The sequence below is a fragment of the Xenopus tropicalis genome, chromosome 6, assembly GCF_000004195.4.
Source record: "Xenopus tropicalis strain Nigerian chromosome 6, UCB_Xtro_10.0, whole genome shotgun sequence".
Lineage (NCBI taxonomy): Eukaryota > Metazoa > Chordata > Amphibia > Anura > Pipidae > Xenopus > Xenopus tropicalis.
The window spans coordinates 52244578-52260295 of NC_030682.2; the positions used below are offsets into that span (position 1 = coordinate 52244578).

General features: G+C 36.6%; 1 protein-coding gene across 1 annotated transcript in view; it reads right to left on the bottom strand.

Moving 5' to 3' along the window:
• cpne4 (copine IV) overlaps nucleotides 1–15718 on the bottom strand; it is a 180546-nt gene that overhangs the window by 42561 nt on the left and 122267 nt on the right. The window contains exons 5-7 of the mRNA XM_031904401.1: nucleotides 14737–14811; nucleotides 11829–11912; nucleotides 9122–9211 (exon numbers count right to left, since the gene is read on the bottom strand). Of these exons, the coding sequence (XP_031760261.1) occupies nucleotides 9122–9211; nucleotides 11829–11912; nucleotides 14737–14811 (249 nt within the window). The remainder of the gene's footprint in view (nucleotides 1–9121; nucleotides 9212–11828; nucleotides 11913–14736; nucleotides 14812–15718) is intronic.

The following is a 15718-nucleotide window of genomic DNA, read 5'->3' on the forward strand; positions in this document are numbered from 1 at the left end:
ATTCGGAATCCCATTATCGAGAAAGCTCAGAAGGAAGTGCTCGCTACAGGTACAAGGTAAGCGATTTAAGTCACTTGAGGGTGCCTAACATTTTGACACCCCCAAGTGACTTAGCCTTTCCTTCTCCTTTAAGAAAGGGGTGGCTACTTTGCACCAAATTCTGCATCTCTGCATCTCTATCTTACCCCTAGACAGTGCCCATGGATAAAAAAGTATTCCTAACTGAAAGCTGTCCCTATTTATGTGGGGCCGTCCCTAGTAGATCTCAAGAGGGGTGGGTGGAATTTCAGACGGATCAAGGCAAATTATATTGGCCTACATTATCGCTATTGTTGAAAGATATTAAATGATGATAACATTTTTATTGTTAATTGAAACTTTCATTGGAACACCTCTCAATTTTAGCTAAGTACAAGCAATTCCCTGCTCGTAATATAGCTATGTGCAGATGAAGCTAAAATGTTATTTTTAATTAAGGCTATCATTGTGTGCACGTCTCTTAAAACCTTAAAAAGTCACGAAACCTCCTGGGAATCGAATCAATGTTTTTTTTTTTCAGAAGCTTACTGTTTTTTGCCTAAATGTCCATAAAAATATTCCTGTTGGAACAGTTGTTTGCACTTAATACTTAATGTAGCATTATATTGTTGGAGACACTTGTCTGATTATCATAAAGACTTGTGTTTATTTTGAAAAGAGAAAACATTGGGGGAAGGGGATAGATTTCAATAACATAACTCCTCCAGTTAAATGTTAACAATACTTTAATGTGCAGTCAAATAAAGCTGACTGTATCCCTGTAGCACCTAAAATAATGTCTGTTCCTATAGGCCTGTTTTTCCTGGAGGTAGTTCCAGTTTGTGAAACATTCAGGCCATCTAACCTCTTCAATGTTATAAGGACAGTAGAGGGATGATCTCAAAACGTTGCCAATAACGAAATTTCTCAAATTTACATGGGGCATAGCTTACTAGTAATTAGATCAAAATTTCACTTCATGGTTGCATTAAAACCAGTTCAATAAAACTCATGAATGGTTGGCCAACTGGAAATATTATGCACTTCCACCACCGTGCTGGATAATTTAAGTTATTTTTACAAAGGTAACTTTACTTTCTTCTTCTCCAGATCATTTTCCAGTCATCTCCAGTAACCAAACCACTACTGAACCTATTCAAGGTACCTGATGACAGATAAATTGCTTACCAAGAAAACAAAGATGGCAAGTTCTGGGGAAATTTCACATATTTGGATCTGATTTCTGTTTGTTGCTGTGGTTGCCCTGTGGTACATGTCAGTGAATTTCACAGGACTCCATCATAGGGTGCTAAATGTACCCTTATACCCCGGCTGGTGATCCTGTCAGGAGAAAACCGCACCAGCCCGGGGTGCACTCTACTGTGCATGCATTCTGAATATAGACGAGGGAAGGAAGAGGATTGCTTGTTTGCAGCTACCCTGGGCTGGTGCGGTTTTCTCCTAACAGGAACTCCAACCCCAGGAAATAAGGTAAGCGATTACAATCACTGGGGGGTGCCTAATATTAGGCACCCCCAGTGTTTTTACCTTTCATTCTGCTTTAATATATTTTTCTGAGATGAGCGTCTGTGACACCAACTACCAAGGAGAAATACCAAGGGGCACCCACCTATCCATTGCTAGGTTCCCCATTAAAACATGTAAAAGTAAAATAAAAAGGACACTTGTAAGGCTAAAGAGCTGTGTTGTTTTCTTTGTGTTGTTTGTTCAAGTTTAAAACTGCTCTTTACAAGCATCTCCATTTTGACATTAATGGAATGAAAAGTTTGATATGTGTCTCAGAACATACTTTTACACGGTCTTAATGGATCTACCAGCCCCAAGACATTTCCTAGTGAATAAATATCAGCTGAGTTTAACAGTTTTTCTCATTAATTGTCTTTAATTAGAATTCAAAACAGGACTATTAGAACTGATCTGAGGGCAGAATTTTAATTACAGCGGATCAAAGTCATATTAAATTAAATGATGTGAATAAAAGAAGGTTCATACTGTTTCAGCACTTGATTTAAAAGGTCTTCTATATACAGCTTATAGAAAATCCCTGGTTTGTAACTGTCTGCAATGCTATCTGACTAGATATAGAGCATTTTAATGTATATTGTTCTTACAAGAAGGTCATTTGATATATTCCATTTTCAAGTACAACATTGAACTGATGATTTTACAAGTATCTCTTGTGTAGCCTGTGGAGAATAAAGAGAATGAGAAAGACAGTTGTGGGATAGGAAAGGGTAGCTTGAACTCCCCTTATCTAAATCTATTAAATACGATTTTAAACTACTGTTTTTAAAAGTGTATATTATCTGTGAAAAATATCTAACATTCTAATTTTCGTATTTTTAGTGGTTTTCAAAACCACAACTAAACTCACATATGAGAAAACTACGAATGCCAAGTGATTTATTAAAAGATAAGGGCTCCTTACATTGCAGATATTGACATGCATGGGGTGCAAAAATGTACTTCTTAGGGTAGCACATCGGGTGACACATTGGATTTGAGGACCACAATGCCACAATGTTAAGTGGTGTCCAAAGGAGTGTGGCAAGTTCCCCCTACAATCAGTCATTTACAGTCTGACCCACATCTTTTGGGCCCCATAATGAAGGTGCAAATGTTCATCAGCGAAACTTCTATTGGAAAATATGGTTTCATTTGTGTTAAATCCATAATTGCTTTGGTAATTGCAGTGGTTTGAGATTCACATTTTAATTAAAGTGACTAGTCCGGGGGGGAATAATTATTAGACCTAATTCAAAGAAAGACAAAATTAATGAATAAATCTACCTGTGTCCTATGATGTCAATTTGCCAAATTATTTCAGAACCAAACTGTGCATATCACAATGAGATTTCCTTTTAACCGCTATAATCTACAATGCTTTTCTCTTAAATCAGATAAATGACTTTATCTGCATGTCAACAACTTGCTCTGTGCCTGAGGAGTAAATATGCAATTTCAAACTGATATGTGAAATATTCTACACAGTAAAGCCCAGCAACCTCCCATGGCTACAGCTGGCAGACTGACATTTCCCTTTAATATCCAGCAGCATAAGAAAATAGTCCAATAGTACTATAGTCAGTATTGCAATGCATTTAATTCAATAACCCTTCTCTTTGTCATCTGTTGATATAAACATGACAATGGCAGACTCAGTGGTACATGCACAGTTGTGCTCAACCACTAAATTTCAAACCATTAGGCGGGGGTGCAATGAGGATGTGACCACAAAATAAATATAGACAACAACATCTCGAAATCCTCTGCACTCACCCATTAGCAATATATATATAGGACATTAAGGCATTCAGTCCCTGTTTTGCTTAAAGGGGAGGGCATATCTTGGTAGCTTAATGTCTTAATGTCCTATATAAATTGATAATGGCTGAGTGCAGAGGACCTCCTGTTGTTGTCTATAAAATTCCAAAAGACATCACCTTTGGCTGCTGGCAATACATAAATGTATACAAATGCCTACTCAGTATAAACATATTATTGTAGTGTGTGTGTATTTGTGTGAGAGAGTACATATTTTAAGAAGAGGCTATAGCTATGGTAAAGTAGTATTCTCTGGAATTCAGGGTCCCATTCCCAAGGGATAATCACCTTGAGTTGACTAAATAGTACAGGGATATACAATTTTAATTTGCATTTTTTTTACTGCTGTACAGAAAATGACATTTAATTAATAACAGAAACAAATCAGCAGGGTAGATATTATTGAAATGAGTTTCTAATTGCATAAGATTGCAAACTACACACAATATTAGTGAAGAATTTCTTAACCAAAAAGCTCACAACACAGGAAAAAGAGATTCCTTTCAGTCTCCTCACTGTGTAAAGTCATGCATACTGCTAATATACACACAATTTTCTCCAAAGCACAGTGCATTCAGCAATCTAATGTATCACATCAAAGGAGCAGATGAACAGGAACTATTACACTCTATCCAGCAAATATCTTGTACCAACATAACTCATTCTGCTTTACATGATGTAATAATACAATCAGCATAACCTTACTTTGATACACTGCTCAAAGAGAAAAGACTCTGAAGGAAAAGATGTCTGAAGGAACAGATTAAGCAGCAGAAAATGCAGCTCTTCATGTCTCAGCCTTGTAAAATGCATGAGAGGAGAAAAGCTTCATCTTAGCTACTCAAGTGATTTCTAAGGAAAAGGCTTGTAAATGACTTCATCAGTTCTATATCTCCCCAAACACACTTAATTTATGTGCAAGCACAGTTTAATGAGCCAGGAACTGTCTCTATAAATAATTGGCATATATGTAAGGTCTTGAAAATTCTTTAGTCTATAAGACCACCAATTATTACTTCTAAAAGGGTAGCAAAGTCTCTGGCTGAGACTTGAATGGAAGCTTAAATGAATGCAATTCAACCTGGTAAAACGGCTACAATTTTACTATTATTAAGGCTAAACAAGATAACTTGATTCTCATTAAATATTAATGAGATGTTTTCTAATATTTATCTGACATCCCCAACACTAATCGTTGTTCTTGGGAAAGATGTGAAGGTTCACTCCATTATGTATGAAACGGCAAACATGACTTTCCTCTGAGGCTCCTCTGCTACCTCTTCATGCCCCCCTGCTTATCGAGGACTGAGAGTGTAACATAAATTAACTAAATCATTGAATAAACATTGGTTGTTTACAAAGAATAAATAATTAAAATAAAATGTGTTTTTATTTATTATGAGTTGATATAACAGCAACCACAATTCTTCCCTTTCAAGCAAACAAAAAGTACGTATGTATGAACTCAACCTTAGCTTAGGGTCATAAAAGAATGCATTAATCTAACCATAGAGGCGTGTATTTAATGTTCTTTGTACTCTAACAATAATGTTTTGCTATTGCTGTCACCGCTTAAATGAAAAATACAAAAAAAAACTACCATACTATATGCTGCGCTGCCCCCTGTTGACTGCCACCCTAGTCAAAGGCCCTCAAGTGCCCTATGGAAAATGCGGCCCTGACTGTGGATAAATTTATCTAAAACACACACAGCCCACCCACACACACAGAGACTGCATAGAGCTCTTAAAGTGCATTTTTTGAAGACCATTTTCTCCCATGTGTATCTTTTTCAGACTGAACACCCACAGAAAACTATTTTGCTATTTTTCATTTCAGATTACCACTTTCTTATTGTAAGGCCTTTGTGTGTATTTTTTACACTGCCTTACAGCATGCCCTACCCACATTTTTACAGCAATTAAACAAGTTATTTTGCTTTTCACTGCAGTGCTCTTTCCTAGATCCAAACTGGTCAACTCACATGGATTTTTCTGTCAGTTCTGATTTTCTGTCAGTAATCTAAAAACCACTGAAAAGGTACCAGTAAAGCAGGGAGTGCGATAGGGGGCATATTTGTGGAGTAAAAAAGGGGAGCAAAGTGCAATGACAAGTGACGTGTGCATGGCTGCGCAACACTAGAAATGAAAGAGGTCCTGGTTGGTGTCTTCAAAGAATAATTTTTTCACTTCTATTTTTTAGCCCATGGGCATATTTATTACTTTATAGATAAATCTGCCCAATACACAATTTACTGCATCAAGACAAGCTCAGGTCAGGCATTCATTCAGAGAACAGACAGCATTAAGATAATTACTGTTTGGAGGTCACATAAATAATGTATTCACTGTTTCATGCAAAGCCACAAATGATCAATGAATTTAATATCTGCAGAATATTAGAAACCAATCTAAGTCTATGTATTTATATTTAATCGCATCCCCTAACATATCAATTTAATGTCAGTTAAAATGATTGTCTCAGGGTTACGGATGTCAATTATAGTTTGTTCAGAGAGTTTTATGGGTATTCAAGCTACATCAAATGTAAATGTAATGTTCCTGTTACTCAAAAAGAAATAGTTTTTTATGTATTCAATGTGTTTTTTTCTATTAATCAACCTTTATTAATTAATTCATAGTATCAACAATTTTCTATGACTCACCATTTGTTACATATCATGTATGCCAAACCACATCAACTAATGGTTTATGTTATATGAATGAGAAATAAATATCCAACACGTTTTTAAGGGTTAATTTTTTTTTTACAATAAATTTAGGTGTCGCGTGCTCAAGCATCAAGAGATGCTTGGTGACATTTTAATTTGTTGCATTTGCAAATCATTCTCACTATGTGGGAGATTTACTAATCCACGAATCCGAATCCCGAATGGGAAAAAAACGGATTGTAAACGAACATTTTGTGACTTTTTCGAAATTTTTGGGATTTTTTTGTCGCCGTTATGACTTTTTCGCAAATTGTTGCGACTTTTTCGTATTGAGCACTCGTAAACGGCGGGCAAACCTTTCCAATTTTGCATGATTTTGGAAGCCTCCCATAGGACTCACTGGCACTCTGCAGCTCCAACCTTGCCCAAGGAAAGTCACCATACTGAAGCTTGAATGAATTCGAAACTTTCGTACTCGGCGCGACAGTACGATTATTTTGCAACGGCGATGAAAAAGTTGCGACAATTCCCGAAAAAGTCGTAACGGTGATGAAAAAACGCAAAAATACTGATCATAACGAAAAAAAAAACACATTTGGGTGCTTTTCGGACGTTTGTGGATTAGTAAATGTCCCCCTTTGGGTATGGGTGAAGTGGTAGTGTGACCAATACAACTGCCATATTGTCCGACACATGTACATCATTGCTACTGGCCATTCTAACATCTCACCATACCCTCTAGCTCATTTTAACATTTTACCTTAATGCACAAATCTTTTTCTTTTTACAAAATAAGGCTGTGGTGTTGTAGGTTCTGTAAATCATCCCCATGGTGGGGAAAACATGGAATAAGTGTTTTAAAAACAGGATATCTGATCATACTTGTCTACAATTTCACAAGGCAAATGCTGGCAACTGGTCATTGTGGGTAAATATATTCAGCCAATAAAAATAACTTAAATACTGCATAAATACAATCGTTCAAATTATCCTACTGCCTTGATATATTGATTCTGCTGTAAACATTGTACCTCGGGATTCAAAAATATTCCATTCACATCCAGTCTGAATTTATAAAGCTAGCATGATGTCTAACATCTGTATTGTGGTCTGGATATGGAGTTATAGATCTGTAGTACTGACTAGTTGTTGAATACTAAGTATTATAAGAAAACTTTACTTTGTGTATAAATAATAATATTCACATAGGCAAATGAGGAATGAGCAGACATATCTGAACAAATGCTAAAAAAATCATGTGTAGGAAGTGTGCTGTAAGTGTGAGCCTGAGCAAATAGAAAGTAATCATTTATGAAATTCATGTGACAGCTTAGTGACCTGCAAAAATTACATTTAAAAATATACATATCTTAACGCCATAATCAGCACAGCTGCACTTCCTTTCAATTATTTCTCTGCACAACATTCCAACAGCTCTGCGAGAGACTCGGTAACTGAAATCACACACCTCTATATTTGGAATGCTAACATTTTAAAAGCGCCGTTATATTCCAGATAAATTACTTTAGCATAACATTATTTTTATCTTCATATTCTAGCCTATAAAAAATGAACCAGTTCAGCACACAAAAACTATTTGTATTACATAGCAGGTGTTGTTTTCTTTTTTAGAGGTATTGGATCTATTATGCAGAATGCTCGGGACCGGGGGTTTTCCGTAATTTCACCATACCTTAAAGGAATAGAGAGAGCTTTTAAGTGCTCTCTGGGCTTTTTAAGGTAGTCTCCCTTCCTTTCCCTCCTTGCTTCATACTGCACATGTGTTTCATTCCCTCCCCCCCTCCCCTCTGCCAGATATGCTTCTGATTGGCTGGTGGGCATGTGTAGCTCAGAACAGGAGACAGGATCAAGTTACACACATGCTCAGAGAATAGGAAGGCTGCCGCTGGCACCTACAGGAAGGGGAGAGAGATTTCAGTGATGTCACTGTAGTCTTCACACTGCTGTAGGCTGCCAGCACCATATCTCAGAGAAGCAAGCAGGGATCTGGGAATTTAGATATGCAGTAAGTACTTAAAAAGAATGCCTTTAGACTTACTTTTAATTTATATTAACCTTTCATTGTCCTTTAAGGTGGTCATACACATAAAGATCCGCTCACCTGGCGAGTTCGCCAAGCAAGCAGATCTCCTCCCGATATCCCCACCTACGGGTGGGCAATATTGGGGGATTTTAGGCTAATTCGGTCGTTTGGCCCTAGGGCCAAGCAATCGAGCCGATGCGGTCCCCAATCCAACTGAATATTTTAACCTGCCCGATCGATATCTGGCCGATTTCGGACAGGCCACTCGTTGTTTCCTCTACAAGGGCCAAAAAGTTGCCAAATCGATCCAAGGGACCAATATCAGCAGCTACAATTGGCCGTTTATGGCCACCACTGTAAGTTAACTTTTAGTATGATGTAGACATTGATATTGTGAGACAGTCTTCGTTTTTTATTTGGTGTTTTTTCAGTTATTTCCCTTTTTATTCAGCAGCTCTCCAGGAATTTCAGAAGCTATCTGGTAGCTAGGGTCTTGTTTACCTTAACAAGCAGGCAGTGGTTTGAATGAGACAAAGAGATATGAATAGGAGAAGAATTGAATAGAAAGATAAAGAATAAAAAGTAACAGTAACAATAAAATGGTATGCTCACAGAGCAAACGTTTTCTGTTTGCCGGGGTCAGTGACCCTCACTTGAAAGCTGGAAAGATGTAGAAGTGGAAGACAAATCATTTTAAAACTATAAAGAATAGTAATAGGACATTCTATAACATGCTAAAAGTTAAAGGTGACCCCTTTTAATCAAAATATGCTGCAGGTACCTACAAAGATTGGAAAAAGTCAGATATCACTCTTTCTGCTTGCTTTTTTGGTCACTCACTTATCTATCAGAACAGACTTGAAAATGTGTTCTATAACTTTAGCCCTGTTTTACATAGTTTTACAACTTTTATACATTATACACATATGATGTTATACAGCTTGCAGTAGGCCTACATGTAGATTAGCTCTTGCAAACACTGTTATACCAGATACTGGTATTCAAATACCTTACTGTATATAAATGACTAAAGTAATAATTACCTTTAGCCTGCGGTCATGATCACCACTGCACAAGGAATTCAGTGAAACTTTGAAAGTTTTCCAAGCAGGATTCAAGTTATTCATAATTACCTAACAGATAAGAAACAAGGGATATGAAGCTAAAGGGTGATTGACATGTAAACCTGTTTTGAAGCAGAATCAGTATTCTTATAATATCACATGAATCAAGGAAGACATGTAAAGAACAATGCCCCTGTGCTATAGACATATGATTACATCACATAGATGGTCTTGAAGTAAATTGGTCAGGAAGTATAAATTATTTCTTCTAATGCACCCCTAATAGTGCTCCATTCTGTAGATGCAGGTGGGTATAAACACCCCTCAAAGAGAAAAAGTTTCTTCCTTCTTGTAGGGGAACTCTTGAGGTAGGTTGTTGGGTTTTTTTTATTTAAAAACCATGCATAGAGCTGGTGTATGTAGATCATCCCTACACCAGCTCTAAGCACAAATAGTTATGAACACTCCAGCACCAGGTTGATTAAAATGCCCATTGCTTGTGTAAAAAACTTGGCTCTTCCTATGCATCAAACATCCCAGGGAAGTGACAGAGCACCAGCAGGAGGTGCTGGAATGGAAGTAAGAGCTACAGAAAGGCTGCTTTTATATGAACAGAACTGATGATTGAACTAAAAGCTCTGGGCACGTATTTTCTATTTTTTCGTTTACTTATTAATGCATACTAAAACATATACTTGTTTTCTGAATTCTAAATGTAATATTAACATTAAGTTATTTTTATTTGGTTCTTTAGGGTATTTCCCAACTGCATTTCTTGAAATGTGTGCAGATCCGTAAGTGGATGTCTCTCAAAATAATTCATTCATAGATCAACATGTGTTCATAGGAACATTTGCTAAGCCTTTAGCTGATGCTCCATATTGTTAATGAATTGGACACTCTACGCTGCTACTCCATTTACATATTAATGATATTGCTGCCTTCATATAGCTATGGGATTCCATCATTTATCAGTAGGATGAAAAGTTGAGTTTATTGAAATTTATAGTTTGGTTCAGAGTGGGGTAGTGGAAGTGTTTCGCTGACATTTTACCAATTTGATTGTGTCAAATAAAAAATGTAGAACAATAAAACAGTAAGAACCAGTACAAAGCATTTCTAAGTGCAGTGACATTCAATGATTTTATGATGACATTACTGCTAGAGCTGCTTATATCAAGCTCCCTGATGATCCGATTGGTCCTGTTAGGGGGCAATAACAAGCATCAAATGTCAGTTATTTGTTTTGCTTTTACTGTTTACTGAAAAAATCATTTCTGTCTTATAAAAGTCAGAAGTGGGGGAGATCAAAAGTATGGTTGTGGCAATCTATCTCCTATAAAAGCAGAACAGCAGAATTAAATCTGTGACTGAGACCAATGCCTTGGTCAGTAGACACTTTTCCCAAAAAATTTACTACCATGTGAAGAGGTCCCAGCCTGTAAAAAATATGACCCAAGGTAAATAGTTTGGACCTCCATATGATGTTTACCTTGGTATGGTGGCTTGGCAATTTTATGATCCTATTTTTTTTTTTTGAAGATTGGGATTTTTCCCCCCAGATAGTCAAACTTGTTTAAGAGCAAGGCATGTGGTGATTGAGTACACCATATTTGAAATTAGAAAAAAAAATATAAATGTCATGTTTTCATCACTTTGTTAGTTCCTGAATGAGATTCTTAGGGGCCCATTTACTTACTCACGAACGGGCCGAATGCGTCCGATTGCGTTTTTTTCGTAATGATCGGTATTTTGCGATTTTTTTCTGAAAATTATCGCGACTTTTTCGTTACCAATACGATTTTTGCGGAAAAACGCGAGTTTTTCGTAGCCATTCCGAAAGTTGCGATTTTTTCGTAGCGTTAAAACTTGCGCAAAAAGTTGCGATTTTTTCGTAGTGTTAAAACTTGCGCAAAACATCGCGCCTTTTAAGTTTTAATGCTACGAAAAAAGCGCAACTTTTCGCGCAAGTTTTAACGCTACGAAAAAATCGCAACTTTCGGAATGGCTACGAAAAACTCGCGTTTTTTCGCGCAAATCGTATTGGTAACGAAAAAGTTGCGATAATTTCCGAAAAGTCGTAAAGTGCCGAAAAAATCGCAAAAAATACGAAAAAGTCGCAAAATGTTCGTTTTCCAATCGGAATTTTTCCAATTCGGTCAGAATTCGTGTCTTAGTAAATCAGCCCCTTAGGGTCATATTTAGCAACGCGTAAAATTACAGCTTGCCACAGTAAAAATCCACTCTATATTCACTCCTATCAGAGTTTTAGAGCTGGCCTTATCAAATGATGAGCGCTTACTTTTCACTGATAAATACACTTCTTGAAATCCAATAAGAATGAACAAAGAGTGGTAAAATTTTACTTGATGAGATCTGATTTCACTTTGATAAATTTGCCCCTACTACATAATATCTCATACAGTCTTAAGCCAGCACTGAACCAGAACCCAAAAAACCCTGAAAAAATTTAAAAGGAGGTGTGAGTCAGGATCTTTGATATCTTACTCCACAATGTGCATACATATGCTAGATACTGTATATAGTATATAGTAATAACTATATAACACAGTTGAAGAATGGGTGTTTAAGGACCATCTATTTGCGATAAATACCTGTTACAATTCATACGTGTCTGGAGTGTGAAAACTTTTTGAAAAAACAGTTGCAAGAGTGTTTCACATACCTCAGTCCTGTGAACAAGCTGCTGAGTGCCATCATCATTCATTCGAAAAGCTTCCAAAAAAGGGTCAGATTTGCTGAAAAAATCCTGAAATACAATATCATTCAATTAAATGGAATGATGGAAAAGATGGTATCTATCTACTCGTCCCACTCTAGCCAATGCTGATAAAAAATAATGGATTGACACTTTGTACAATGTGTTATGTGTACAATCTTATATTTAAGTAATGTGTGACATTTTATAGGATTTTCACAAAACTACCTTTATATTAGCAAGAGACAAGTCCGGATAAAAATAGACCCCACTAAAGTTTATTATGTTTTCCCAAATTATCTGACTCTGAATGTCATCTCCTCGTATTCTTTGCAGTTTTGCTTAACATTCGGTTTCTTATGTATTACCTCATGTCATTTATGTCAAATTGTAAATTGTTAATATGTTAAAGATTCTGTGATATTGAAAAAAATCACCACTCAAATCAATGGGCAAAATGTACTATAGGCTGTAAATATAATTTTATGGAAATTACACACAGGTTCTGACTTTAACAGCTGATTGATTCTCTGCCAGACTTATTAGATTCTGTTGCAATGTAGGCATTTTATACAAGTAAAAAAGTGAGCATTGACACAAATGAGTGTTTATAGCTGCATAGCTACTGATTAGGCCTTCAGAATTTAAAAATAATACAGAGAACCAAGAGGGAATCTAAATCAGTATTTCTCAAACTGTGAGGCCACAGGGCTAATACTTTTTCATACTTAATTCAAAAGGTCTTTTAACCTAATGGTGCATTCTAGAATTAGAAGTGCTACAGACCTTATATATTGCTATGTTTAAAAAATATGCCTTACAACATTCATTTAATATTTATTTGTGGAGGTAATAATAATATTTATACCACAGTAGATTTGGACTACTTGGAAAATATTGGGAATCCCTGCTCTAGATAATGTAAACTGTAGTTCCCACCAACCTTGCATTTCCTCAACTACCTGTACAATACTGAAATTCAGCAACAAAATTCTGTTTTTAACATTACATAATTATAAATATTTATATATACGAATAACGGATATGATACATTTTCCCTATTGTGTGGTCAAAGATCTGCTTTTGGAAAGCTCTGCTGCTGTGAGTTATAGAAAAGAAGGCATTTAGGTCCGCGGCCCATCAGTGGGGATCACAATGTAGACAGAATTCTTTTACTTTATGAGGCTGAAATTTTATTTTTAATATTAGTTAGCATACCTTATCAGTCTATTCAGGCCATTAGCTTCCCCTTTTAAAGTACAATCTGGTTTCTAGGGTCAATTAGGCCCCAGCAACCAGAAAATTGCTGAAATTACAATACAGCTGTTAAAAAAAGTCACCAAATCAGCCCTTAAATGTTTTGAGACAAAAAAGAAAATATGTTGTTGGCATGTACAGTTGGTAGATAACTTACAGATGCAAATAGGAGGGGAATAGGTGTTTTTATTTACAGCATCTACAAAGGGAATTAATTTAAGAGGTACGGTGAATCAAGAGCAAAAGGCTAAAGGCAAGGTTCAACAGTGAAAGTGAGTGATCAGGCACAGAGGCGGGCCAAACAGGCCAGACGCCGTATGCGACCAGCCACTGTGCCCCCACTGCTGCTTCCCCCTATCCACCCCCCCCCCCCCGAGTGCGAGTGCCTGCTTGCAGATGGCATGCAGAGGGGTGAGAGCAGGAAATCAGCAGTGGGGGTAAGAGATCCCAGACTAGGGGTTGGCAACAGAGGTAGCTGCCTAGTGCCCCCTCACTGTTGCGACCAGCCTTTTTACTCTACTGTGCATCCATTGGCCTATATATTTCCCAGAAAGGCAATAACATAGAAAGGTTTATGTTGCTTCTGTCTCAATATCTGATTTCATATCGCCCAAATAGTTTGTGAATTGATTCACCAAAAAATTAAGCAACGCACCCACACACCTTTACTTCCAACAAGGATAGATGGTGGAATCATATGACATGCAGCAACACTACATTTGCGCACATAAGAGTACCATTCACATCAATCATTTCTGCTCTGTGTGTATATTTTATGTTTGTTCTTAAAGGAACAGTTTAGTGTAAAAATGAAACTGGGTGAAATAGATAGATTGCGCAAAATAAAAAATATTTGTAATTTAGTTAGTTAGGAAAATATGTAATCTATAAAGACTGGAGTGGACAGATGTCTAACATAATGGTCAGAACTCTACTTCCTGCTTTCAGCTCTCTAACCTCTTAGTTAGTCAGTGACTTTAGGGGAGGCCACATGGGACATAACTGTTCAGTTAGTTTGTGAGCACGTGGGTCAGATTCAAATGCAAACTAACTGAACAGTTATGTCCCATGTGCCCCCCTAAAAGTCATTGATTGGTTACTGACTGCTAACAGTTTAGAAAAGCAGCTGAAAGAGCTGAAAGCAGGAAGTAGAGTTCTGGCTATTATGTTAGACATCTGATATCTCCAGCCTTTATAGATTACATTTTTGCCTAACTAACTATATTTAAAACATTTTTTTATTTTGCACAGTCTATCTATTTTACCCAGTTTCATTTTTACACTGAACTATTCCTTTAATGCATAAAAAGTCAGTAAGGATAAAAAAAGCTTCCAGCAACTAGGGAGCCTTCATTACAAATTTAAAGTGAATTCATTTATTTTTCATTTTCTGATCTGCTGCATTTTTAAAACGAGTAACCAAAATAATTAAACTAATTCATTTTAATTGCACTTCCTGGTGTTTGCCTTTTTAATTACTTTATATTAAATAAGTGACCGGGTTAATTATTTTCTAACACTGAGAAAAGCTAAAAATAACCCTCAGCAGAAATATTATTAGATCATAGTCTCAGGCCTTTATTACACGTGTCAATTAGATTAATAGACAGCATTTTACCTTGTCATCTAATTTCCGAGCACTAAAAGAAAGCTCCACATAGTCATCATTTCCAGACAGTTCTTCAGCAATGACCTGAATAAAACATACAAAAAATACTGAACCACCTGAAGAAAAAATACAAATATATATTTTTCAACAAATACATTTTTTAGCAGTAACGCACCGCATTTAAACCTAATTATAGGAAATTCCTGAGAGGGAAAGACACACAGGACACTTTTCTGGCACACCTGTATACCACAATAAAATCATATCTTTATTTCATCGCTTAAAAACCTTTTTGTTAAAAACTTGAGATAGAGAAAAGTAGGAAGGAAAATTAAAATCAGATCTCTGTTACTTGGGCTAATCACACAGGTTGTTGCTACTATAACAACCCTTTAGCTTGCAAAAGACACAATAAACGCTACAGTTACAAATCCCTTCAGGGAAATATAGATGCCTGCTACAATGTTGCTAAAGTGTTTCGGTGCAGCTCTGGGGAACAGGGCATCAACAGGTGTAAATTTGAAACAGTCTTCTATGTCCGATTTTATATGCAGCGTGGTTCCAGAGATATGTATTCTCTTTCTCTATATAATATACCAATAAACATTCATTTAAACCCTTGTATCGGTTTCTTATTTATTTCTATATTCTCAACAACAATAGGTATAGTATAATTCCTAAGGTAAGTATTGTTTTAAAGAAATAAAATGGAGATTTGTTTGAACCGCTCCCAAAGGACTCTTGTGTGTTGTTTAGGGCCTGACCATACACAAGGTTTTCAATTACAGCAGTACGGACCCACAGGTAAGTTAACCATAAGGTGGAGAGCCCTAATACTGGAGTTTCCCATGGAGTTCACCGTGATGGGTATTTGATTCCCGATGTGGTAGCACAAATCTTACCCTGTGAAACAGTAATAATAAGCCAAGTTTATGTGCTTCAAGGCTAATGTTAAATTAGGTTTAGCAAATTGCAAGTTTAAACATGGCCT